At 43.5% G+C, this 24,917-nt stretch overlaps 2 protein-coding genes across 3 annotated transcripts in view; one reads left to right on the forward strand and one right to left on the reverse strand.

Moving 5' to 3' along the window:
- Window positions 1-2,289: 2,289 nt before the first annotated feature.
- LOC138723120 (dynein axonemal intermediate chain 4-like) lies at window positions 2,290-21,209 on the reverse strand. Of its 2 annotated transcripts, XM_069862011.1 has the most exons (16): window positions 21,122-21,209; window positions 19,876-20,038; window positions 18,347-18,534; window positions 16,161-16,270; window positions 15,780-15,936; window positions 14,222-14,361; window positions 12,869-13,027; window positions 12,215-12,406; window positions 10,719-10,969; window positions 8,321-8,407; window positions 6,577-6,728; window positions 5,341-5,498; window positions 5,020-5,141; window positions 4,263-4,361; window positions 3,374-3,600; window positions 2,290-2,614 (listed from the first exon to the last, which is right to left on the reverse strand). In XM_069862011.1, the coding sequence occupies exons 1-16, from the start codon at window positions 21,154-21,156 to the stop codon at window positions 2,455-2,457; spliced, it is 2,400 nt and encodes a 799-aa protein (XP_069718112.1). In that variant the 5' UTR covers window positions 21,157-21,209; the 3' UTR covers window positions 2,290-2,454. The 2 variants fall into 2 exon arrangements, with proteins under 2 accessions (XP_069718112.1, XP_069718111.1); XM_069862010.1 differs by lacking the exons at window positions 18,347-18,534; window positions 19,876-20,038; window positions 21,122-21,209 and having other exon boundaries at window positions 2,291-2,614; window positions 12,854-13,027; window positions 16,161-16,878.
- Window positions 21,210-22,200: 991 nt separating this feature from the next.
- LOC138723155 (mesoderm induction early response protein 1) overlaps window positions 22,201-24,917 on the forward strand; it is a 38,292-nt gene continuing 35,575 nt past the window's right edge. The window contains exon 1 of the mRNA XM_069862042.1: window positions 22,201-22,332. Coding sequence (XP_069718143.1) covers window positions 22,324-22,332 — 9 coding nt within the window. The 5' untranslated portion in view covers window positions 22,201-22,323. The remainder of the gene's footprint in view (window positions 22,333-24,917) is intronic.

Here is a 24,917-nt window from a genome sequence, read left to right on the forward strand (position 1 = left end):
CTGTAACAAACTGTACGGAGCAGTGTAGTCGTTTGACAGGTTGCATTCAGAGGTGTTTGCCTCACAGATACCTGCATGCAGTGAAGTAGCTCCAGTGCAGTGTGTGGCACGTGTCTCTGCAGTGAGGCCTGTGGATATGGCCCTTGTCCAAAAAGGCATAGGAGTGAGAGGGAGAGGCTCCATACAAAGCACAGAGTAGCTGCAGATTGGCCTCCTGGCTGCCCTTTTCTTGTTGGCAATTCTGAAAGACAGAAGTGGGTTTCCTGAAGCAGTGTGGAGCAGTGTTGCTGTGCTTTGGGGCCAGAGGCCAGTAGATCAGTGATGTTGACTGAAGTTGCTGTAATCTTCTATAAAAAACCAAAAAGCAATAAAATGCCTTGAGGAGAAAATTTGTCAATTACAAGGTTAGAAATGCCATGTTTAAGAACAAAATATATGTGGAACAGTGGAGATCTTCAGCACTTCCTAGCACCGCAAGTGTTTTCCAGCACCATAACGTTACAGTTAATTAGTTTACACTATGTGCAGGGTGAATTACAATGTGTTATAGCTGTGACAGAAAGCTCGTTTTTTACCAGTAGCATCTCAGTAGGTAAACAGTCCTGAGCACCGATGGAAAATATATAGTGTATTCTGCTCAGATTTGTAATAATGGTCAACACATGATTCACCCTAATGAGTTTCTTTCTTTGAAGTGCACAAAGATTAATTTTATGTCCAGGGTTAGCTTGGATGTTCACTGTCAAATGTGCAGAACACAGAAGGAAGTGAATGTTAATGCATCACAAATGATCTTTAGCTTTGGTGATGTGTTTAAATGTTGGACATTTATTGTCAGGCTAATGACAGAGTCTGAATGTTCTGTACCTATAAAATACACATCTCGCTACATAATGCTTTCAGGAGCAGGCAGCTATTGCCTCTGTCAGCTGGCAGGCAGGGCACCTCGCTGCTGGGCTTCTGTATTGACTGGCTTTTGTGACGGGGCAGCCCTGCTGCACTGGTCAGGAAGTAGGGCTGTAGCCTAGATCTTGCTCTTCATTATGCATCTGTAGAGATGCTCCGTGTTTTCCATGAATAGTCGATCTCTGAAAATCCCCTCAGATGCCATGGTCCAGCTGGTGGCTACCTGGGTGCTTTTTTTCTGTTTCTTCTCATCTGCCCTCCAAAAAGACAGCCCAGACAGCCAAACACTGCCTGCTTCCAGCTAGCAATGGAGGCTTGCACGTGTTCCCAGCAGCTTTTGTCTCTCCAGCTGCTGGGGGTGGGCTAGGGGAGGTGGGGAGGTCTCAAAAAACAGACCTGGCTTCCCAAGCTGTGGAAGTCAGTCCTTGCTCCAGGACCACACCATTACCTCGTGTGAGCGCTTTGCAGAAAAGTGTCAGTGTGCAACAGGGGCTACTTAAACTGTGATTTTACACTATCCTAATTTGTCAGGTTTGAAAAAGTTGGTCTCTCCTTCTGCCTGGTGTTGGATGATCTGCAACTCGCAGGAGCACCTGATGCACAAAGCTCAACCTTCACCCTCGGTGGTGGTTTATGGGATGACAGACAAGATGGATCTGATGAAAAGTCCATTCATTTCCTGTACATTTTCATAGGGAAGAGACAGGCTACATCTGGGATAGGGATTTAGGCTGTGCTTTTGTTCCTGAAGGGGTGGCTGTTACAGGAGGTGATTTGGGCAGTTTTGCTTTTTGAGTAGCCCAAGGAGAAAAGCCTTGAAGGAAATAAAATAAACAAAAAAACCCAAAACAACAAAAAAACAAGGAGAAAAGCTCTTGGAGGGGAAAAAAACAAGGAGAAAAAACCCAAGGAGAAAAGACTACAGAGGCCTTCCAATTACCACATCTGTATTACAGGGAAGGCCATTTGTGTAGTAATACAGTAGACTCTTCATCTAGTGAGGGGGACTTCCAGGGTAAGCTTCAGAGCATTTGAAGGAGGTTACTAACCAGTATGAAGTCACAGAGACATCGTAATGTTTGAAAACCTACATATTGTTTGTGTTAGTACCACAATAAGTCTTCTTTGCTGTCCACCAACTACAAAATGGCATCACTTAGCTACTGTTAAACAGCTACAGCAAGACTGATTATATCCTGTAAGGTACCAACCTGTAAAACAACAGGGGGAAAAAAAGAGCTGTATGAGAGTGTAATTGCAGTAAAAGCCATGCAGTGACACAAAATTTCTACACGTGAATTGGGAACTGACTTGTTTGTGTAGTGAGCACCCACAAAGCAGGCTAGGGTGGTTTCTATTGTCTTGTCTCATTCTTTGTTACAGTTCTGTTAAAACTATGCATACCCCTAACAGTGTTTTTCCTTGAAAATAGCGCTTCTAGGCCGGCCTCTTTGGATTGCATTTGTGGCATCATACTTAGAAGCATACAAATATGTATCTTGTTTCTAAAGGAAATTACTTTTCAGGATGATACCCCTTCCTAATGAGTCATACCTTATTACTGCTGTGAGCAGCCAGGTTCTGCAGCTCAAACACGCCAACTTCTCCTTTACTGTCTCCTACCAGAAGGCAGTCGGTGTTGTTGGCAAAGAGCACAGAGGTAAATTCTGCTCCTGGGCTGGCGAAGCAAGAGACCACGGGGTGGAAGCTGCAACCCAACAGAGGCAATTGTTAATGATGACATAGGTGTAAAGCCTAACAGTAATGCAGGCCTGATAAGTGTTGCATGTTTCATGTTTTATGGTCTACATTAACTCAAAAAACTAAAAAGTGAGGGAGCGTTCTGTTTGGTCTCTACCAGAACAAAAATTCCAGCTGCTATTAACTAAGAGATCCTGGTTACCTAAAATCTGTCCTATTGCCTAAAGGGGTGTGTGTAATAATTTTATTATACGAATAACTTGCTTTTTGCTACACAGTAATTGGTAGGCCACCTCTTCCACTTTGGGCTTTGTGCTGTCGTTAATACTGAATAGTGCAGACCAGGTAATGGCACAGATCACCTAAGCTGCATGCAAGGTGTTCGCCTACGTTACAGTAGTGGGAAAACATGAAAGGTGTCTGAACTCCTGACCATCTTATCTTTATAAAACGTCCCAAGTAACTCACTTTTGTCATTTTTCTTTTATCTACGGCTGTGGTAGAATCTATGGTTTCTGCAGCAAAAAAAGCAGATTTATCCTTTATCAATTCCATGAGGCATCTAGCTTCTTCTCTTTTAATCACAATTCTCTCGTAACTCCCAGCTTTTTACAAAATTACTATTTCAAAATGCAATACTCCCAGTAACTAAGCAAGCAAATGGCATGGAGCTGTCATGTTCTGATAACAATACTGATTAGGCATTAATGTGTAGCCTTTTGGCCATTAAGTTTCAGAATCTTCTTTGGGAAAAGTAATTACTTACATGCTGACACTAAGATCCCAAATTTCTACTCTGTTTTCATTTGCTGCTGCAAATATGGAGACTGATTTTGGAGACCACATAATATCATGAACAGAAGCAGTGGTGGAACTGAAAGTTAAAATGGGCATCTGTGAATCCTGCTGCCATAAAATAATGCTCCAGTCTGCAGAGCAGCTTAGGAACATGTCGGTGCTGAATGGATTCCAAGTGACTTTGTACACGGGGCCCTTGGTGTTTGAGAAGAAACAAAAAGAGAACTTCATGTTATTCTAGAGCTACAGCCTCACAGGATGGTTTTTAATAGTGACCTTTCATGTAAATCCTTAACTGTTCTCTGACTGTAATGCCAAAACCAGCATCGTTCTATGTGTATCCATAGGAAATTAGAATGCAGCAGGTGTGGTAAGACAGGAGAGGTCTTAGGAACAGAAAACATTCAGCTGACCCTGTCCCTTCACCAGTTGTTAGGAGAAGCGGATGCTGAAAGGAAGCTTCTTGGATGAAGCAAAGACTTTAAAAGCACCACTTTTTTATATTTTTTTTTTTAAAAAAAAGTTCTGCCATCTTTCTCTCAGAGGTAAGACTATGTAACAGTGGTTTCCAAGACAACAAGATTACTGACAGTTTTCTTAAAATAAAGCTAGAACTAAGCTTTAAAACAATTTTTAGTTCAAGTTTCAATAAATTATTTGTAAAAATATCCTGTAGTATAGAAAGTAATCCTGCAAGACTGTCATGCTTTATGCTAAGGGAATTCAGTCCTAATAGAAGAAGTTTAGTTTTCTTTTGTTGCTGATGCTTTGTTTAGTAAATATAAACAAAGAAACTATTACATTTGTGAGATTAATTGAAGCTTTTGTTGTCATTACTTTTTCTATGTATCACTTACCTTATGGCCCCTGTATGTCTGTAGAAACTGTTCGTCACACGAACAGGAACACTTGTGGATATAACCCTCTTCTGTTCCAGTAAGATAAACATTAGTATCCTGAAAGAAAGGTAAAAGCAACCTAAGCTGGATTAACCTCTTTATCAGTCATCCAAAAATATACAAAGGACTGGATGAGTTGGGCAGTGACAATGCCCTGAAGAACTAAAGTGGAGTTGCAGGACATTGTGTGCTGGGCTGCTGGCATATCTGCTAGAGGTGTATGTACAATAGATGCAGCGGTGCCAGAGTGTGACATTTGCTATGTGTGTTCTCCATCTCTGCAGCACAAAGACTGTGATTTTTGACTCCTGAAAATCTCTGCAATCCATATTGGCAAATACATGAATTCTTCAAATGCTCTGAGGACAAAACTTTCAGATGGATAAACAGAAGCACAGCCGCCTAAGTTCTAGACTCAGGAGATGTTGAACTGATTTGACCAGCACACAGAAGAAAGTAACCCTAGGATTTGGCCCAATGCAAATGTGATTAACACAGCTGCAATGATACAGTCATTCACATACAGAGATTACTTGCTTGGTTTACCGTGTCATCAATTTTGGGTAAAATTGTTATTAGCTAAGAAGCAATTTTTTTCAGAACTAAATACACTGCAAATACACTGCATATTAAAGTAGCTCCAGTTGAGGATGTCACTATGGCTGCACAGGTCTCCTCGATAATATTTCAGTCAGGATGGACTTCCTGAGCCTACCTTTGGATGGAAGTCAAAGCACATTCCAGCTGCCTGTTGAGATATTGGAGCTTCTCTTTTCTTTCCTTTCTCACCTGATATTTTTTTCTTCTCACTTGCTGTTCGCTTTATTTTCATCAAATCTGTGCAAATAGCAAGAAGTTTTGTCAAAAAGGTTTGTGACAGTGCTATGAATAACTCATGCCTCCTTGGAACATTCAGCAGCTCTTAAATGTTTTGTGTATGATAACTGGTTTAAAGAATGCTACCTGAAATAAAATGAAGCAATTGCAATTTCAGGTATTATCCCTCTGTATAAATGTTTCAGGGGAAAACACTTACTAGTGCAGTCCAGTCTTTTTTGTATAAGCCACTCAGTTACACGGCTGTCTGCTGAGATGCAGATTAATCTCTCTTTCTTGCCATCTCCTGTTGCACTTCTGTCTTGTTCCACCCACCTCAGTTGCCATACAGGACCTGTGTGTTTATTTGAAGATGCACTGGGACAAAACCCACAAATGATAAATCATAGATGGACAAAGGTGAGACAATACATTTGAAAAATAATTAACCTTCCACTTTGTCATAAGACTTGATGTTCATTACAGAAATGTTGTTAAGCTCTTCTTGTTTTAAAAAAAAAAAAAAAAATCTAAATGTCTGCTCTTTTCTCCAGGCAAGTTCTTCTTTTATCAGACACATTTTATATTTAGTTTCAGGGCACTGTTCAATGTGCTGACACATCTTTCATTGACACCTGATCATGAAATCAGTCCACACCTTATAGGAGAATTCCCTAGACCTGGGGAGCTGCCCACAGGGTAAATGTCTCCTGATCACCCCTTCCCTCTTGTTTTCTTCATCATTCCTGCTTATCGCTCGCTTGTTCTGGTATTTTCTCAATTTTTGATGTGGAATCAGTGAGAGACCAGCAAAAGCTACCACTTGTCTCCCACAAGGATTTACTGTCTGGGACAGGATTATCCTAGTTAGTACATGGAGTATAAAATTATATACGGTGGTAACTTGCTGCATTTTCTTAAGAAGTCAGAGCATAGTAGTAATTTGTTTGACCTTTCCAACGCAGGGAGCTTGCTTTGTATACACAGCAACAGTGCAGAGAGTTTTGTATCTCAAACAAGGACCAGTGGTATTACAGTAATGTAAGCATTTATGAGCAGAAATAAGAATAGGGAGTGATGGCAGTGCAGAGGGACAATGGCATTCTCTGAGGGTTTGGCGGTATCTGTGTAAATAGGTGGATGGGAAAAGTTCAGCTCACTTTCGCCCTTCAGGACATTTATGCATTACCATACATTTTTGCTCCAGAAAATTCTAGCATTTGAGAGTACTGAGGCATTTCCATATTTCCAAATATTTCCAAATATTGGCATTTCCAGTCTAAAGTGGAAGATGCTGACAAAAGTTGGAAATGAAAAAAACGCAACATCCCTGAGCACTCGCAAGCCTTACTTATCAAGAATGCTACTATTCCCTCAGCTTTTCAGGTGTGGATATTCTTTTATTTGTTATTTGCTAAGATGTGAGGTGAGAGGAGATGGGAAAACAGAGCCTTACCTGTTCTCCAAAAGTGGGGTGTCATTACAGCTCCTTACATCATAGATTGCAACAGAACCATCGTACAAACCAACTGCTAAAAGATTTGGGCTTGCCATAGAGAAATCCAAAGCAGTAACACCATGCTTACACTGGAAAATACGCTCTGGCCACTGAACAGTAGGAAAATACAAGAATATTTTAAGTCAGTTTCTTAATTTACCTCCATCTTCTCAATACTGGATATAAGACTGATAGGGTTTGCTGGAAAACTCAAGTGCAATGATCATAGCAACTGCTTCTAGACAGAAATTAGGTACTGTATCCTAAATGATTCAGTTTATTTCTTGCTGAACTGATAAAACTATGAAAAAATAAAGACTGTGCAGAGATATGACACTGTAAAATAAGGTAGATGCGCCTGCTGCAAACCAAATACCTAAAAAGCAAGTTCCCTAAGATTCAACTATGTGAGTACAGAAAGAAGGTTTTGTTTGTTTGATTTGTTTGGTTATTTTTAAACAAACCTGACACTTCAGGAAATTTCTCCAATCGTTTTCTATCTTGTAATATGAAGATAAGTACCTTTCCAAATACAGAAGCTTAGATAAACTGCAATCTAACGTGCTTCAGGGATCTGAAAACCACCATTTTCGCATAGTTTCTCTGTGTAAGAGAAAACTGATTCAGCTCTGTTATAAGATTAAACCCTTCAAATTACTGCACTGAGCTCTTGAAATCTGAGAGAGTAGAGTGCTTGCTTGCCAAGACCTGTATTCCAGGTCTTATTTTTTAATGTCAGGGACTTGAGGACTAAGGTGACATCAGAAAATCACAAGGGTATTTGATTCTTATTGAGGTGATAAATATCCAAGACTTGACTCTGCATGATTTAAATTAGTCTAATACACAATTTTGGCCAAGTGAAGTTTGTAGAACAAATCAAATTAAAACTGTGTAATGTGATGGCAATCAGATGTTTTTTATCATGTCACTTTGTAACTGAGATTTCCAACATTTTTTTTAAAAGTCTAATTTAAAAAGGATCACTTTTCAGATGGATATGTAAATGTGACATCTGTGAAAGCCACTGTCTTTTTGACAGTACTATAAGAAGCTACATTAGATAATTATATTATATACTTTTTATTTTCCTTCAACCTAACAGAATTTCATGGTACAACAGAAAATAGATTGGAAAGGATAATCCTTAAATTTAAAATACAGTTGTTTTCTGTAATGAGAGTTTGGAAGTGTTGAACAAATGGTCAAAAATAATTTCTACCCACAGTGATAATGACACAGATTTACAAGCTTGGGTAGGTTGCTCTAGGGATTGGAAATGGGATACAGAGATCTGCATTGCTAAGTTGCCCAGCATAGGCAGGTGCTACCTGAGAGCTGTAACCATCTGTTAGCTGTTCGGTGGCCTGCGTGCAATGAGTTTAGTTCCCGTGAACAGACGTCCCTGTTAGCAAACCACCAGTGCAGGCAGCACCTCTGCTGGATGTGTCAGCTGAGAGTGTGCACAGGCACAAAATCTGAACTTCTTCCTGCAGGCACTTTGTTTGGATCAAGATCTAAGCACGTTGCCAGGTACTGCAGTCAGAATAAATTTCCCAGATATAGTTTGGGCTAGTAAATTCAACCTTATTGGCTAGGTCTTGCTTTTTGAAATGGGAAGAGGGAAATTAATAAAGCAGAAATAATACAGCAGAAAAGTGCATTGAAGAAAAAGAAAGAAAACAAACTGAGTGCTTGTTACCATGGGGTTCTTCAGTGACCAACAGCAAGCCAAGCCTTTCTTCTGTTCTTTAAAATCAAAAGCTCTGTAACCCACAGCTAAAAGATCCTAGAAACACAGATTAACAGATATATCTCAGTTTAATGTAAAGGTAAGTTGGGTATTTTTAAAAGGCGATTTTCTTTTAACAGTGACTCTCAGTACAAAGTCTGTAAAAATAATGCTTTTGTTCCCCAGGGCTCAGTGCTGGGTCCAGCCCTGTTCAATGTCTTTATCAAGGACCTGGATGAAGGCATTGAGTGCACCCTTAGCAAGTTTGCAGATGACACTAAGCTGGGTGGAAGTGTCGATCTGCTGGAGGGTAGGGAGGCTCTGCAAAGGGATCTGAACAGGCTGGACCACTGGGCAGAGTCCAATGGGATGAGGTTTAACAAGGCCAAGTGCCGGGTCCTGCACTTGGGGCACAACAACCCTGTGCAGTGCTACAGACTAGGAGAAGTCTGTCTAGAAAGCTGCCTGGAGGAGAGGGACCTGGGGGTGTTGGTTGACAGTGACTGAACATGAGCCAGCAATGTGCCCAGGTGGCCAAGAAGGCCAATGGCATCTTGGCTTGGATCAGAAACGGTGTGACCAGCAGGTCCAGGGAGGTTATTCTCCCTCTGTACTCGGCACTGGTGAGACCGCTCCTTGAATCCTGTGTTCAGTTCTGGGCCCCTCACCACAAGAAGGATGTTGAGGCTCTGGAACGAGTCCAGAAACAAGCAACAAAGCTGGTGAAGGGGCTGGAGAACAGGCCTTATGAGGAACGGCTAAGAGAGCTGGGGTTGTTTAGCCTGGAGAAGAGGAGGCTGAGGGGAGACCTCATTGCTCTCTATAACTACCTGAAAGGAGGTTGTAGAGAGGAGGGTGCTGGCCTCTTCTCCCAAGTGACAGGGGACAGGACAAGAGGGAATGGCCTCAGGCTCCGCCAGGGGAGGTTTAGGCTGGACATTAGGAAAATATTTTTCACAGAAAGGGTCATTGGGCACTGGCACAGGCTGCCCAGGGAGGTGGTTGATTCACCTTCCCTGGAGGTGTTTAAGGCATGGGTGGATGAGGTGCTAAGGGGCATGGTTTAGTGTTTGATGGGAACGGTTGGACTCGATGATCTGGTGGGTCTTTTCCAACCTGGTTATTCTATGATTCTATGATTCTATGATACGGAAGCAGAATGACACACAAGAACAGAATTTCTAGAATAGTGGAAACTGGTTCAACTAAAAGTGCCTTCATAGTCACTGTCAATTGTGTTTGCAGTCTACCCACCCTGGCCATCATAAAAATATGTCTCCTTCCAGAGATGAATATGCGCTGTTCTATAACCTTATTTTAATGTGCAGTATTTAATAATAATTCTACTTTTCTCTCTCTCAGTGTTGGCTGCAAAAGGGAGCTTCAGTGACCACCTCAAACTCATAGGTTTTAGCTCTCTACAGTGGAGTCCAGTGAATTCTCTTCATTCCCTTCCATAAGTAGAAGTAAAAAACAGCAGCAAGTCTTTAAGTCTTCGACTCCATTAGTTTTTTTTTCTATGTGTAAGTAGCTTGTGAAACTAACACTTTTAAAGCAGGTATTTGTTTGCCCTACAATGCTAACACTACAATGTGCCAAACTTCGTAATATCTGGGGATCTGGTGTACAAACAGTATTAAATGGTCTTTATTTTCTCTCTCTTTTTCCCTGGGGCAATCTTACTGGTTTTGTTTCTCATCCTCACCTGCTTTTTACCTTCCTTCCATTCATTATTTTTGTTGTGGCCATAAGAGAGCTCTGTTGGAAAAACTGAGCTTTACATTAATCTGAAAGTGGAGATGTCTTAGTCATCCTCACCACCACTGAAACTGAATTAAATAAACTTGGGCCAGCTGCTTGGAAATCTGTGCCTGTTATTATGCGTCTTATCCTTAAGAGTTTGATCAATGCAGCTTTCTTGGGAGATTGCTGTTAGAAACAAAAATGTGGTATCTAAACTACCACAAATAAACTCCATCAATAGTCATAAAGTGTAGTAATAGGGGTTTAAATTTTGACTTTCATTTCTATAACAGACCAAGTCTGCTATCTTAATGTTGTTGTTCAGGTGAGCATCCATGGCAAACCGGACCAATTAAATTAAATTCTCGACCAGTTAAAGCCATTGGGATACATTTGTAAGAAAAGCCTAGCGCAGCTGTCCAGACTGCAGACTAATGTAGCAATATTGTTAAAAGAGAAGCCAAAATGCAGAGAGAGGGATGCAAAGACAACGTACCTGACTATAGGGATGAATGCATCTCTCTGAGATCCCTCCCAACAAAGTACATCAAAACTAGGAGTTTATTTACACCAATTGCTTATACTATTTTGTAAACAGCTTAGAAGAAGCAATGTGTTAACTCACTGGGTTGACTTTGTTCCAAGTCATACTGCTTACACTGTGACCATGTGTTAAATCACACATATATGACCATAGCTGCTCCAGTCTGAGAGGTACAGTTTCTTCTAGGGTTTTCTTTAGATCTGACAGTACTGATGGCTCAATGATTGCTTCCTTCTGCTCTTCCTTATCCTCCTTTTCCTTGTCCTGCTCTTCCTGATTAGCTTCTTTCGTGGCTGCTACCTTATCACTCGTGTCTGATGTAACATCAGGATCTAAAATGCACAAAAACAGTAGCATGTGAGTAGTATCATTTCACTTCTCCAACTCTAGTCATTCACATGAGAAATAAAAAATTGCCCTTTCAACAAATATTTTGCAGCAAAAAGAATGAAGATTTGAGGAATTAAGACATCCTAACTTCTAAAACTGTGGCTAAAACATTGAATAGCCAGATCAGGCTATAGTGTGCCAGTTGTGCTCCGGGTGTCTAACGAATTAATTTAGCTACCCAGCAACAAGTTAGGAATTTGTGTCCACCTCTAACAGGAATGTTTCTAATCTCTCATATTTAAAAGTTTGTTTAAACAGGAGTTTTTTTCATGGTAGATGCCAAATTTTGCAAAGCCACACTCAGGCATTGATGCTGTAACACTGTAGCAAAATTGCCTGATGCTGTAATAAGTTGCTCATTACTTGGGAATATTAAGTGTAGAGCATATTTTTAGACTGTGTTTTTTTGTTTACTCACCCTCTTGTTTTATGTAATGTACAAATCATAAATGCATCTCAGATCACTGTGAACAACATAAGAACACAGTAACTGCTGTATTGTCAGAACAAAAGTTCTCCTGGCCAGTACCCTGCTCCAGCTGGAGCGGCTTCCTGAAGAGTGAGAATGTAACAGGCTCATTGCCTGGGAAACTGAAACTCTCTCTGACATGAAGAGTTACAGTACCATAAAAGCAGTGTGAGTCTCCCTTTTGTTTTTTTTAATCTCTGTGTTAACTTGGAACACCCATAAAAGGTAAAATATTATTGAGTACTTGGGTCCTGGTATTGCCTGTAACAGTCTGCAGTGAATGTACCTCATTAGACACTGAACTTCTGTTTACCACCAGTCTATTTACAAAATGATAATTAAAAAAAAATGTAAAAGGCATTCCAATGCAAAAAAATGGTGGGAGAAGTAGCTGAATTAGTCTGTATCTTAAATGTCAGGAAACAAGTTTGACTGATATTTTGAGTAAGTATCAGTTTATTGTGATGAAGGGAGATGAGCCAGCTCAGAACTCATTTATTCAATTCTTCCACCAAGTCTTGTAAGGATGTCTGTTAGAGGGAGTGGTGTAACACTGCAAAGTTCATGTTGATATCTCATAAACTCTCCTTTCCTTTGTCTATTTCTTAAATGGCTTGTCTTCTGCAAAGAGCTTTGATGAGGGATGTAACTCCCTCATCGACTTTCGCCAACATGCAAAGCCTTGTGCTGAAAACAGGGTAGCCAAGAACAAACGAACCTATAAGGACAGGAAGCTGCCGATAAGCTGCAAGTTTGGGTTGAAAAATGTTCTCCATTAGAATCCTCTCCATAAAAAATAAGTTCTGCTGAAAGTTCATGGATGTTAATATAGCCTCTGAATGGCATTCCTCCACTTTGTGGATTCTGGCTAGAGCAGCACCTTCCAAAATCATTACAGAGGTTGTGCTACCTGGCGACAGATAATATGGGAAAAAACAGTTTTAACATGGTAATACATTGCACATAAAAGCAAAGGGATAAGAAGTCTCCCCCACTTGCAAAAAGCATAGCATAACCTAACATCATAAAACCCCCCCAACCCTTCTGCAATTATTTTTTCGTGTTGATCAAATAGTCTGTATGATGAGATACTTCTGGAATTTTTCACAAGTGGTGTCCTGCTTCTACTGCCCCAAGTAAGTTGGTGCCAGCAGGCTTTGTCACTGACTCTTTATTTCAGATCATTTACGACAGCACTGGACAAAGAAGGTCTCAGTGCAGACCTGTCCAAGATTCTTTAACAAACTCTCTTTCAAGTGCCAGACAGCCAGACAAAGCATTTTCTTTGTGTAGTTTTCACCACACAGCATATTGATATGCAGGGTTTAGAAGGATGAAAACACAGCAGAAATGTTACCTGGAAAGTCATTACCTCTGTCAGAAGACACAGACATAGTCTGATTGTGCTCTTTAGTTGCGTGAGATGTGCTGCTTTTCCCAGTTGTGGCTCTGCTACTTTCTGCTTTTGACGCAGGTTTTGTCTCCAGTATGTTAAATGAATCGCACAGGTCCCAGGAAGTGACTAACATCCCTAGAAATGAATTATACAAGTATTATACAAGTCTCTTGTTTCAGTACATTGTTATACAATGTATAGCTGAGCGAAGATTTATTTCTTGTCTGTCTTCTCAGCTGTTTGGCAGAGGGGCTTTGAACCACCTGAGGGTCAGACAAGGCTGCAACAACAGCTGTATTGTCACTGCAGTGTCTGTTTCAGGGTCTTCTGGGTGCGTGGTCCCCATTCAGCGGAAGCATCTCCCAGTCAAACAACGCTCTGTGACCTTGCCTTTGTGTGCCCAACTTTTCAAACATGGGTTGGAATGAGCCCCGCAGATGCTCAAGGCACACAGAAAAGGGGAAGACACATTTTCAAGTCAGATTAATATCTATATTGCTTCTCCTTTTGATTTTTTTTTTTTCACTTGTTTTACATATACTAACGAACACAAAGGAAGAATGTTTGGAAAAGCCCCATAGTTTTCTTTGGCTTCCTACACATAAAAAAAAGGTCCATAGTGAAGCAAAGGTCAGCACATGCGTCTAAAACCTAATTCCTCTATAGTGTTTTTAGAGCACTGAGGTTGAACATTTTGTAAAATTGCATCTACCTGGTGATGCTGCCAAGATTTTCTGTTTTCCCGGAGATTTTAAATCTCATAACGTAAGTTCTGTTCTTTGCATTATGGCAAATAATATAGAAACTAGCATCACCGAAAAGTTAAGAGAAAAAAGGGAACTGTGTCCTTTCATATTTTAAGACCACAGCTGAGCACTAGATGAAGTTCTGCCTCCTAAGCAGCACTCTCTGCTTGCAAAGTGCTGAGGCAGGCAGGACACAGCAGCTCACAGCTAGTATAATGACTATTTTATTGCAATGGTATAATAATAAGGGCATCAGTACCAATTATCAGTTTTTAGGAGGGGCAAAAAAGGCCACCACAAATCACACTAGCCTGTGTGAACATAAAGCTCTGAAAATGAAAGTTGAAGACACGTCTTCTCCTGTTTAGAGATGGAAGACAGAAAAGTCCCTTTCCTCAGTACCCTGTCTTTGTGCAGAGAGTCTTCTGAGGTATCACGACCTAGCAGTATGTTAGTTTCTCCAAATAATATTAAATTAGTAAACTAAATGTCATAATAAACCCAAGTGCCAAGGGTACAATGAAGTAAATTAAAGCCCTTTCTTATTAAACATGCTTTCCTATATGGTACTCAGAAAGTCTACCTTTATCTTCCATGATGACTTCGTCACATTGCACTTCCTTGTTCTTTGTGGCTCCGTTAATGGTTTGCATAGTTTTTTCTACAAAGCGATCGTTGCCAGGTCTGTTTTTGCAAATTTCAACATAAATCCTATTCCGTTCCCTTGGAAAAAGGAAAAAAAGCCAAACAAGTGTGCCTTGACTTTCTGAAAAACATCTGCATTCAACTTCCCAGTGTATTTAACCACAAGGTGAACAGGAGGGGATATTGCATGTCATAAATTTACTGCTTGAGGGTTTTTTTTGATTGCTAGATTTTCTTTCACTCTACATATCACTTTTCAGCAGCTATTTCTGACCTTGTGATGCTGCTCTAAAATGGGAATAGCCTGTAGAGGTAGGCATCAGCAAAAATCCCTACTTCAATGACCTTTGCGCTTCTGTGGAATTTAGAAGAGTTCAGTAGTATGTAGCTCTCAACACTTGGGAGTGAATGTTTGTGCATCTAAGAGACAAAACTGGAACTAGTACATTTCTATTTGATCCAGCCCTGAGGTTCTATAGGAATGGTCAGTGGGAATTGCGTAACTTTTTCCATTTCTTTGGTTTCAGTATTCTAACAGCAGATGCAGATTATACCCAGCCCCAGTCCACCGACAGGTTGTTGGGATCAGGAAGAGTCACTGTCTGTTCCTATACAGTTGGCAATATGTGCTACATAACTAGCCAAGTCTGATTCATAGGATGCTCTTCCTCTTCCTTCTTCCCCAAAATCACACCCGTGTGATTTGCAGGCAGTGGGGGTTGAAGTCCTGCCATAAACTTTGCGTGTATACTAGCAGAAGAAAACCCTCTCTTATCTAAGTTGTTTGACACCCAGCTGCAGCACACTGCATCTCAGGCTTCGTGGCATCATGGAGAGAACTTTGCTGCACTCTGTCCCAGTCCATTCTCAGGAGTAAGACAAAGAACTACATGTTCTGGGTTAACTCCCTGCTAAAATTCACAGTAGTCCAGGGAGGACATACTGGATGCAACCAAGGGGAGACACAATTTTTAACAGGCAAGGTTGCATGTGGTAGGGTGAAGTTTCTCCTAGATAGAAGCACTGTGAAGAGCTTCCCATGAAGCCCAAGACTGCCTAGTTATTTTGTATCTTTGCTATTAAGAAATTATTAGCCCTAAAGCTACACTCAAGAATCAGTGCAGAGGTTCGCAGTTTCTTACTGTTTCCCTTAAAATTAATTTGTGTAATTAATGTATACTATGTTTCTCCATCTTCTCTTCCCCCATCCCTTGTGTGTTCTCGCCACCACTCCCTGCTTCTGCTTCTCTGTCATAGTTTATCAGTGAAAGAGGGTAGGAACTGGATCAAAAAGATGGATTTGTAAGGAATTTAGGCTGTCTTGTCAAAAGAGAGACCCTCCAGCCCATCATGGTTTAAACAAAGGTGAAATGGCAAATTGCAGTTGTCAGAACACTGAACCTAAGTGTGAACAGCCTGTTTGGGACTTTGTGATCAACAGAAATTGGGTGTGCTGAGCACACTACATACATGTACACAACAACCGATATACATACTGAACTCTGCCAGCATCTTCTGATTCTACAGACACCACAACAGATGGCATGTCCAACATCCATATAGTTTCTGTCTCTGTGAGATAAATATCCACTCTCCTATCTAAGTCTTCTTGTGTCAGATCTTCATTTATCTCCTCTTGCCTCACCTGCACATCTGAAAAATTACACAAGGTTAACAAAAAAGATCTTTTCTGCTCTAAATTTAAAAGAAGATAGATTAATTCTATAAGTATTCTAATGATCAGGATCCAAGACTTGGGCGGCACTGAGTTCCTTCAAAGCACTGGGCATCTCACATCCACTGACTGCAGTGCCTCACAGATCATAGTGCTCCAAAGAACAGTTTGAATCTATAATTATACAGTGTATGTTTGTTACCAGATAAGCTAACAGCTGGGTCTTGTTGAGAACCAGGTTCCACGATTTCATCTTGTGTGGACTCAGTCATTGATACGTTTGATATAGAAGTGCTCCTGCTGCCACACGTCCTTCAGGAAGAAAGAAATAAGCAGATATAGTATGTGAGAGTCAAGATGTCAGTTAGCAAAGCACAACAAAACCAGCAGCGTTGTTATCAGGATAAACCACAGAAGCCTGAGGTAGCACATACAGGGATGTTTGTGTTGTAGAAGTCATAGAAGGCTTAAGAAAGGAAATAATGAAATGGTTTGAGAAAGACTTAAAAAGGAAGAATCCCGCTGACAGCATATCCTGAGGCATTAAATAGCAGATGGAAAAGAAGCTGTTGAGCTCTCAGATTCATTCTTAGCGTTTAATAACATGAAGTGTCGGCTACCTACTGTGCAATAAGATAGTGCTGTTCTCAACCAGAATTTAGATCACTTGGTGTTTTGCATGTACTGAAATGTCTTTGAAATGCACAAGAAACTCATTTGAAGGGATTAGCTTGTTAAAAAAAATAGTTAATGTTCATTGAGGGGATCGCTCTGATAACTAGAAGCAAAACTCAAACGTTGGGTACAGCTGGGAGGTTTGTCAGCAGATTATCTCTTCCTCAAAAGCTAAATGTAAGCAATTATAAGTATACAAAAGGCATTTGAAAAGACGATTTTAAAGATTTGTATTTAAAAATGAAGTTAAATATTTTTTTCCTTCTAATGAAGAGCTCGTCTCCGAGAAGGATGTATTCATTTTTCAGAAGATACCTCGTGTTGTTAAGTCTTCTTTTTTTTTTTCCCCTTCTGTGTATATTTGCTCCTGCTTAACATCCCTACCTCTAGGATTATCCCTTACAATAGCCACTCTAGGAAACATGACAAAAAGATAGTTGTCAAAGAGCAATCTCTTTCTCTGATAAATCACAATGGCATTAACTTTGCCAAAGAAAACAGTCAGAAATGTTTTTCTTTATTTAACTGATATTTCCTTCCAGTGCAGACTTTACTCATCTTTTAGTCCCTTTGACTAAATAAATAGCATTTCCTCTCCATACAATTTGAATGTGTACACACTGCTTGAGAGATGTGCTTCATTATTTATCATTTTAAACACAAATAGTTATTTACCTTCTTTGGCATGACTTAATTGAATTTATCAGCCTGAGGATAAAACAGCTGCAGTCCATTGACTTTGTTTATTCCCTCTGTACCGAAGGGTTGTAAATGAAATCTAGTCAGTTGTGAAACACGTAATTTAGCAGTTTTAACTCAGAAGTTTTTGCATAAGGACATTTTTTAAATGGATGTACGTAATCACAGAGGGAACTTGCTTAATTTAGTTTAAAAGAGAGGATTCTTGTTATGTAAACAACATTATGATATTTGAACTGGAAGAGTCAGGTTTGTAAAAGGGTTGTCTGTACTTAATAATATTCATTGAAAGAGATAAAATACTTTAAAATAAATTTGTAACTCTTCAGTGAAACCAGACCTTTTTTTCAAAGCATTTTCCCATACCCAGAGCGGAGCAGATATTGATATATTTCAGTTTCTAAAAAATACAAGCTTGGGAAAGGCAGAGAGCATCTACAGGAGCTAACGGGAGTTTATTAACTCGCTGCAAATGCCCCTTCTCAGCTGTACAGCCTTGCTTAGACAACCAGGACACAACTTCCTTTATCTTTAAGACAGTGTTCTCTCACATATCTGTGTATAGGCTCCATCACAACTCTGCGTACTGGTCTAACCAATACAAATGCTGCAGTCTGGATGTCTGCATCCCTGAACCGTGAAGTATGCATCACCATCTCTAAAAATGGTCCTTTCTAGTATGTTACAGATAAAAAATGAATGCGTTTTTGGAAGCAGAATTGAATACAATTAGAACTGCACAAAAGCATGTGCTGCAGTCTGTTCTCACCTGTATGTATTAGAATTGCAGCATTTCTGACATACAAGTACTGGCAAATTCCATTTATTCTACTTGTTATTATTCATCAGATTTTATATGATGACTATGGCTGGCATGTTTCTGTATTTTGACAACAGAGTGTAAGTATTAGCCCTGCACATTCCAGCTCCCAATCTCTCTGAGGAGCAGCTGTGTGGTCCTTACAGGGCAGGTCCCCTGCAGGATGGGATTCAAGTGACAGCATGGCAACTTACCTTGAGAACGAACCTGAACTTGTGCTCACTCCTGCTGTCTGATGCATTGAAAAAGAAAGAAAGACAGGTCCTGTGGTGCCACAGCAAGCACTTGATGATAAGAATTTGCCCTGCCCAGGTACAGCATCCTTTGGATGTGAATGGAAGAGTGGATGGGGTGTCACATCCTTTCCTTCGTCATCAAAAACCTGAAGAAATATTTAAATAATGATAATAGTCTCGCTGTGTTCCCAAAACAAGCAACACTGATGACATGTGCAACATTTTCTTTTGTCTGGAACAAAAGGAAGGCCCTGATCCAGGCAGGAACCCGACAGAACAGGTAGGTAACACCTCTCTGCAAATGATGCCTAATAGAAGGTCCGACACAAAAAAAACTGAGAATATGCCTGTAACAAAATATCATCTACGATCACCAAAAGTTCCCTTCTGAGCTGACACAGAGCTGCATCTGATGCTGCCAATGTTCAAAGCAATTCCACGGATCTCCGTCTGTTTTTCTTTCACATCTACTGACAAAATATGGGCTCTTTTGAGCACTGTCTGGATCTTCAGGATCTCTTCACCATCAGCCTCAGTCAATAAGGTGGAAAGTTTCTGTTGCGGATTTCTTCAGTTTCACAAGAAACTGGATGTGAACTTGCTGTTCATCCTTGCACCCTGACATTTTCCAACCAAGGATAAAAAACTTCTCTATTTGAACATGTGTCCACTCGTATTGAGTGAAGCAATGGAGCTGAGCCTTGTCTCACTGTGACGAGTTAGAATGTGTTCTATACTCACCTCTCTTTCTCTCCTCTCCCACTTTGGGTTCCTCAGCTATAGGGTTAGTGTCAGTGTTTTTGCAGCAGAGCTTGTGTATTGGGACAGGGGTGAGAGGTTTGCATTCCTGCTTTCTCGTTAAGGTTCAGCCTTGAGAAGGCTATTGCCTTCTCCTGGAACTTTTTTTGGAGCTCTTATTATAGATATGGCTGCAAAATATCTGAGAAAACTCTGTCTCATGATCAGAGCCACTTCTCCTTCTCGGTCAAACCTCTTGTCATTTCTCGCTTGTGTATTCTGTAATGACTACCAGGAATGGTTTATTGACTGGGACTATCCATGTCACATTAACGACACAGCAAAAGCAACGAGGTAAACGGTTGTGCATCTTTTTTCATTTACTGCTCACAATGTTTTATTGTTAGAAGGTATTCGGTAGGGTCTTTGAAAAGGACCCGCATGTTATGTTATGAGGATTTTCTTTAGGCAAAGGCACAGGTGCTACAGTTGCAAGCAAGTTGTTCTCAGATTAGGAGAATTGTTACTCTGAGTTATTTTTTTTTTTATCCTTGCAAGTTGCTTATGGACACGAATCATCTTCATTTCAGAATGGATTAAGCTTTTGCACGATTTTCTTCCTCCACTGCTCTTTAACTTCAAACATACCATTTTTTCCTCCTCCCTCTCCTGCTTTTTTCTGACAACTTTTAACATCTGCAATAACTCACATTTAAAACTTTTCAGTAATAGTGTAAGTGGCTCCTCACCCGTATCTCATACTGGTTCCCCAGGAGTGATCCTGTGGCCAGAGCTTTGCCATCAGAAGTTGTGGATCGCCTCCTGCCACTCGTTTCTTTGTTTGCAAAGATGCCACTTGTGATGCTCGCTTGTCTTTGGCTGCCAGAACTTGCTCCAGGTCCTTGCCCTACCCTGAAATCAGCCATAGAAGTCATTTCAACCTGTGAAGTATAACCAACCAAATATGATCACCGAATAACTTGTCCCTTAACTTTCACAAATAGTTAAAAGGATTTAAACCATTTAGTGCGATAATCATGAAATGATGCAACTCCTCCAGAAAGTCCCCGATTAGTGCCCAGGAAGGCGATTGGAGGGGCGAGGTGGACAGAAGGAGGGGGCAACACCTCCTGTAAAAAAAATTCCTGCGCTACACATTACTGCTGTTTGGTTTCCTGGGGGTGAGTGTACACACAGGGAATGGGGGTGGCAATAAAGGGGATGGAAGTGGCACTAAAGGGGTGGAGGTGGCAATAATGAGGATGGTGGTGGCACTAAAGGGAATGAAGGTGGCAATAAACGGGATGGAAGTGGCAATAAAGGGGACAGAGGTGGCAATAAAGGAGACGGAGGTGGCAATAAAGGGGATAGAGGTGGCAATAAAGGAGCAGAGGTGTCAATAATGAGGATAGTGATGGCATTAAAAGGGATGGAGGTGGCACTAAGGGGATGGAGGTGGCACTAAAAGGGATGGAGGTGGCACTAAGGGAGATGGAGGTGGCACTAAAGGGAATGGAGGTGGCACCAAAAGGGATGGAGGTGGCACTAAGGGGGATGGAGGTGGCAATAAAGGGGATGGAGGTGGCACTAAGGGGATGGAGGTGGCACTAAAGGGGATGGAGGTGGCATTAAGGGGATGGAGGTGGCACTAAAAGGGATGGAGGTGGCACAAAGGGGATGGAGGTGGCACAAAGGGGATGGAGGTGGCACCGAAAGGGATGGAGGTGGCACTAAGGGGGATGGAGGTGGCACTAAGGGGATGGAGGTGGCACCAAAAGGGATGGAGGTGGCACCAAAAGGGATGGAGGTGGCACTAAGGGGGATGGAGGTGGCACTAAAAGGGATGGAGGTGGCACTAATGGGATGGAGGTGGCACTAAAAGGGATGGAGGTGGCACTAAGGGGATGGAGGTGGCATTAAGGGGATGGAGGTGGCATTAAGGGGATGGAGGTGGCACTAAAGGGGGCCGGAGGGGGCATCAGGGGCCTCACTCACAGCGAGGGCCGCCGCCCGCCGCCGGGGCCCTGCATGGCGTCTCGCGGTAACCACGGCAGCGCGCGCCAAGGCGCGGCGCGCGGATTGGCCGGCAGGGCCGGCGCCGCCGATTGGCCGGGACGCGGCGCGCGGGACGCGCTCCCCCCCGCCCCCCGGGCCCCGCGCGCGCGCGCCCCGCGCTGCTCCGGGGCCGGGCCCCCGCCCCGCCCGCGGCCCCCGCTCCTCCCCCGCCGCCGGGGCCGCCGCAGCTCCGCTCCCCCTTTGTCACCGAAGCACAAAGGCGCTCGGCGGGAGCCGCGGCGCTCGGCCCGGCGGCGGGGCCGGGGCAGGTCCGGGCGCTCGCGGGGGGCCGGCGGCAGCGGAGGTGCGTGCGCGGCGAACGCGTTTCTTTGGGGAAACGGGAGGGCTGCGGGACGCCGGGCGGGGACGCGCCTGGCCCCCCGTTTCTCCCTCCTTTAGCAGGACCGGCCCGGCGCTGCCGGCATCGCCCCCCTGGGGGAGCTCGCTGGGACGGCGCCTGTGCGGCCCTCCGCGTGAGTACGGCTGCGCCGCCCGGGGCCAGGCGGCAGCGAGCGGCACCGGCGCGCGGTTAGCGGAGCCGGTTCCTGCCCGGGAACGGCGGGGCCGGGGCGGTGCGGGGAGCGGCGGGGGCGGGGCCAGCAGCCTTTGTGCCCCGAGTGACGGGCGGGGCGGGGCCAAGGGGCTGATTGACAGGTGGGGCGGGGCCGGCGTCGCGCTGAACCCGCGCTGGGGGCGGGGCCAAAGTACTGAGTGATGAGCGGGGGCGTGGCCAAGGCCTTGAGTGACATGAGGGGCGGGGCATCAGCCCCTCGCAAACGGAGCTAAGGGGGAGTATAAAGACCTGATTGACGGGAGGGGGCGTGGCCTTTGCAACTCGTGGGCGGGGCCAAGTCCCATGAGTGACGTGAGGGGGGCGGGGCCTGCAGCCCCTTGCAACCCAGCTAGTGGGGGGTGGGCGTGGCCTGCGCCCTGAGTGACGGGTGGGGGCGTGGCCAGCGCGCGGCCGTGCGCGGTGACGTAGCGCGCTGGCCCCGCCCCGCGCCGCCGCTCCCGCCGCCGCTCCGCCCGTGACCGCCGGCTCCGCTGCCTCCGCCGCGGCGGCGATGATGATGTGACTCCCCCGGGCCCTGCCCCCCCCCCCCGCTCCCCAACCCCTTTTCCCCGCCGCCCGCGCAGCGAACATGGCGGAGGTGAGAGCGCTGCGGCGGGGCGGGGGCCGACCCGGGAACTTGTTGCGCGGGGCCGGGCGGGGCGTCCCGCGAGTGAAGTTGTGGGGCCGGGGAGGCCGCGCCGGGCCCCGGGGCGCCGCTCGAAGCCCGGACCCGGCCCGGGAGGCACCGGGAGCCGAGCGCCGGGACCCGGCGCTCGGCTCCCGGTGCCTCCCGGGCCTTGGGGGGGGCGCGGGGCCGGGTCTGAGCCGCCCTACGGGCCGGAGAGCCCTGGGGCCGCTCGGTTCGCCGGGGAGCGCGATGGGACTCGGCCGCTGCCTGCGTCCCGCCGGGGCTCGCATCGCAGCCCCGTTGAGGATAAAATACCTATTTATTCTCTTTAAATATCTCTTGTCATCAAGACAAAGGAGAATTGTCTTGATAGAGAGGGGGGCAGCCCTGCCGGTCTCCTGGGAGGGACACCTCGGGAAAAAGGTCTCTCAGGGCAGTTGCAGGAAGCGGGATGAAAGCTTATTGAGCGCTTTTCTTCGATGGGAGGCGGCGCAGGAGATGTGTGCGGTTGTTGAGGTGTAGATTTGTCCATCCCCGTAGGATCTGGGCGATTAGCTCTCTTGATTCTTAGGAAGCAAGTTAGGACCGATGAATAGAGAAATATTACATTAAGTTTTCTACAAGTTAGCCTAAGATTCCTGTCTTAAGGTAATTTGCTGCTTGAACAGTGTTGACAAATGAATTGGAAATGCTTATTTGAAAGGTACGCTATTAAAAAAAAATTTCTTCTGTGGGACAGGCGTTTCTTCCAGCCAGACTGTGTGAGTTGAAAATATCAGGACTAGGATATTTAACAGATGAAGTTTCTTCCTCCTTGAAATTCCTGAATATGTGTGGATTTTTACTTAAATTTATTTTGTTATTGTTCCCTCCCAGATGAAGCATTCTTCCTGTTATTGGTGTGAAATATGCTAATCTAGTATTAGAAATTAAAAGAATCTGCCTTTCTGTGTTTTTCTGTGTCTTGAGGGGCAGAGAACGGCAGATCTGATCCCTGAGTAATTTATGGGTCAAAAAAACATGGCTGTTAAACTTCTGTTGCCTGTAAAGTTGGAGAGACATTGGGGCGCATGCACATCTAGGCATCACAGTGTTCAGGGTCTCTGTCTCAAGTTTCACCAAGTGCTTGTAAGTTTTGTTAATTAAACACAGCGTTATTGTGAAATATTCGTGCTGGCTCTCTTCTGGTGGGAGCTGGAATTCGCCATGTTGCTAAAGAGCCACGGGCTGAATTACTTCCTATTCTGTATTGTCACGTACTTACACTGACGTTAGAGCAGCGATAGCCCTCAGAGCTGCAGGGGACTCGTGCTGCAGAGAGCAATAAAAAGTAAGTGGCGTATGGAGGACAAGCAGGATTTAGTTTTCACTTTATAGATTTTGTTTTAATGGGTAAGGCTTTTATTACATGTTGGTCTTGATATTTTGCTAATAAAGAAAGAGGGCTGTTGGTTCCGCCCCCCCCAGCATTTTGCTTTATTGAAGAAAAGCTATGATGAATTCTTTGTCCTATTTTGGCTTCTTTGTTTCAGGTTAAGGGACAGGAGCAGCATAAAGGGGCTATGAAAGCTTTGATCCACCTGTGGGATGAGTTCAGTAGCACAGTGGTGGCAGCAGCAGTGTAGGCTTAGCTGACGTTTATCCACAGCCGTTGAATTGTGCAGACAGCTTGCGTGGCTGCGCTGCGTTCTGGCTTAGAAAACAATCAGGATTTTAAAAAAATAATATTTTCTTTTAGTCATTTAAGCCAAGAGCAATGTACTAAACATAGTTCCTAGCAGAGTTTATGAAATACATAGGGAATAGGATGCGAAGTCTCCTTAGCATGGCATCACCACTGAAGCTGGGCTATCAACATCTACCTAGAAGAACTGAAGATGATTGCCGCTGCGTGGTGATGTGCTAGGCATGCTGGAGAGGGCTGTGTTAGGAAAGCAGTGCTCTGCATAATGCTGTGTTGAGACAAGCGAGGGAAGACTGATCCTTCAGACAGCCCTCGGGCTTGCCTGTGTGGACAAAGGGCCCAAGACATGAGTGGAAAGCCAAGCTGCTGTCATGCCTCTAGCCCTCTTCCCATCCCTCCTCAGCTGGAAATCTTCTCATGACTTCTGGAGGAATGCGCAGGAGCTCATCCTTCAGTCAAGAAAGATCCTAAAGTGTTGTGTTCTAGAGAATCAGCCAGGCCTTAATGCTAGAGATATAAATGCCAGTAAATTAACAATATAAATATGAAACTCTTTGAATTTGCCAGGAAGGTGCTTCAGACAGGAGCGCTGAGTCTGGTTAGTAAGTAAATGAGTCCTGAAAGTGAAACTGAATGAACAGAAAATGCTGTTTCACTTTTGTTGGTGCTTACCAGTTTGAATATAGAACAGACAAAAAAAAATATAATTTGAATATATATTAAACTTGTTCTAGGTTTGGGATTAGTAACCTGCGTTAGAGTTTCATTTTACTGTGAAGCATGCTTATGTGATTGGTTTGAGTCCAATATTCCAACACGTTAGAAGGTTATTCTGTTCAGAAATCAGAAAGAAAATATCTCGTATCTTCAG

The sequence above is a fragment of the Phaenicophaeus curvirostris genome, chromosome 8 (assembly GCF_032191515.1).
Source record: "Phaenicophaeus curvirostris isolate KB17595 chromosome 8, BPBGC_Pcur_1.0, whole genome shotgun sequence".
Classification (NCBI taxonomy): Eukaryota; Metazoa; Chordata; class Aves; order Cuculiformes; family Cuculidae; genus Phaenicophaeus; species Phaenicophaeus curvirostris.

Coding starts and splice junctions, on each gene's coding strand:
- LOC138723120 (XM_069862011.1), bottom strand. CDS start 21,156: ATGCAGGGCCCCGGCGGCGGGCGGCGGCCCTCGCT. Junction 13,028..14,221: donor AGTCATCATGGAAGATAAAG/GTAGACTTTCTG, acceptor ATTCATTTCTAG/GGATGTTAGTCACTTCCTGG. Junction 10,970..12,214: donor GCAGCTTCCTGTCCTTATAG/GTTCGTTTGTTC, acceptor TGTGCATTTTAG/ATCCTGATGTTACATCAGAC.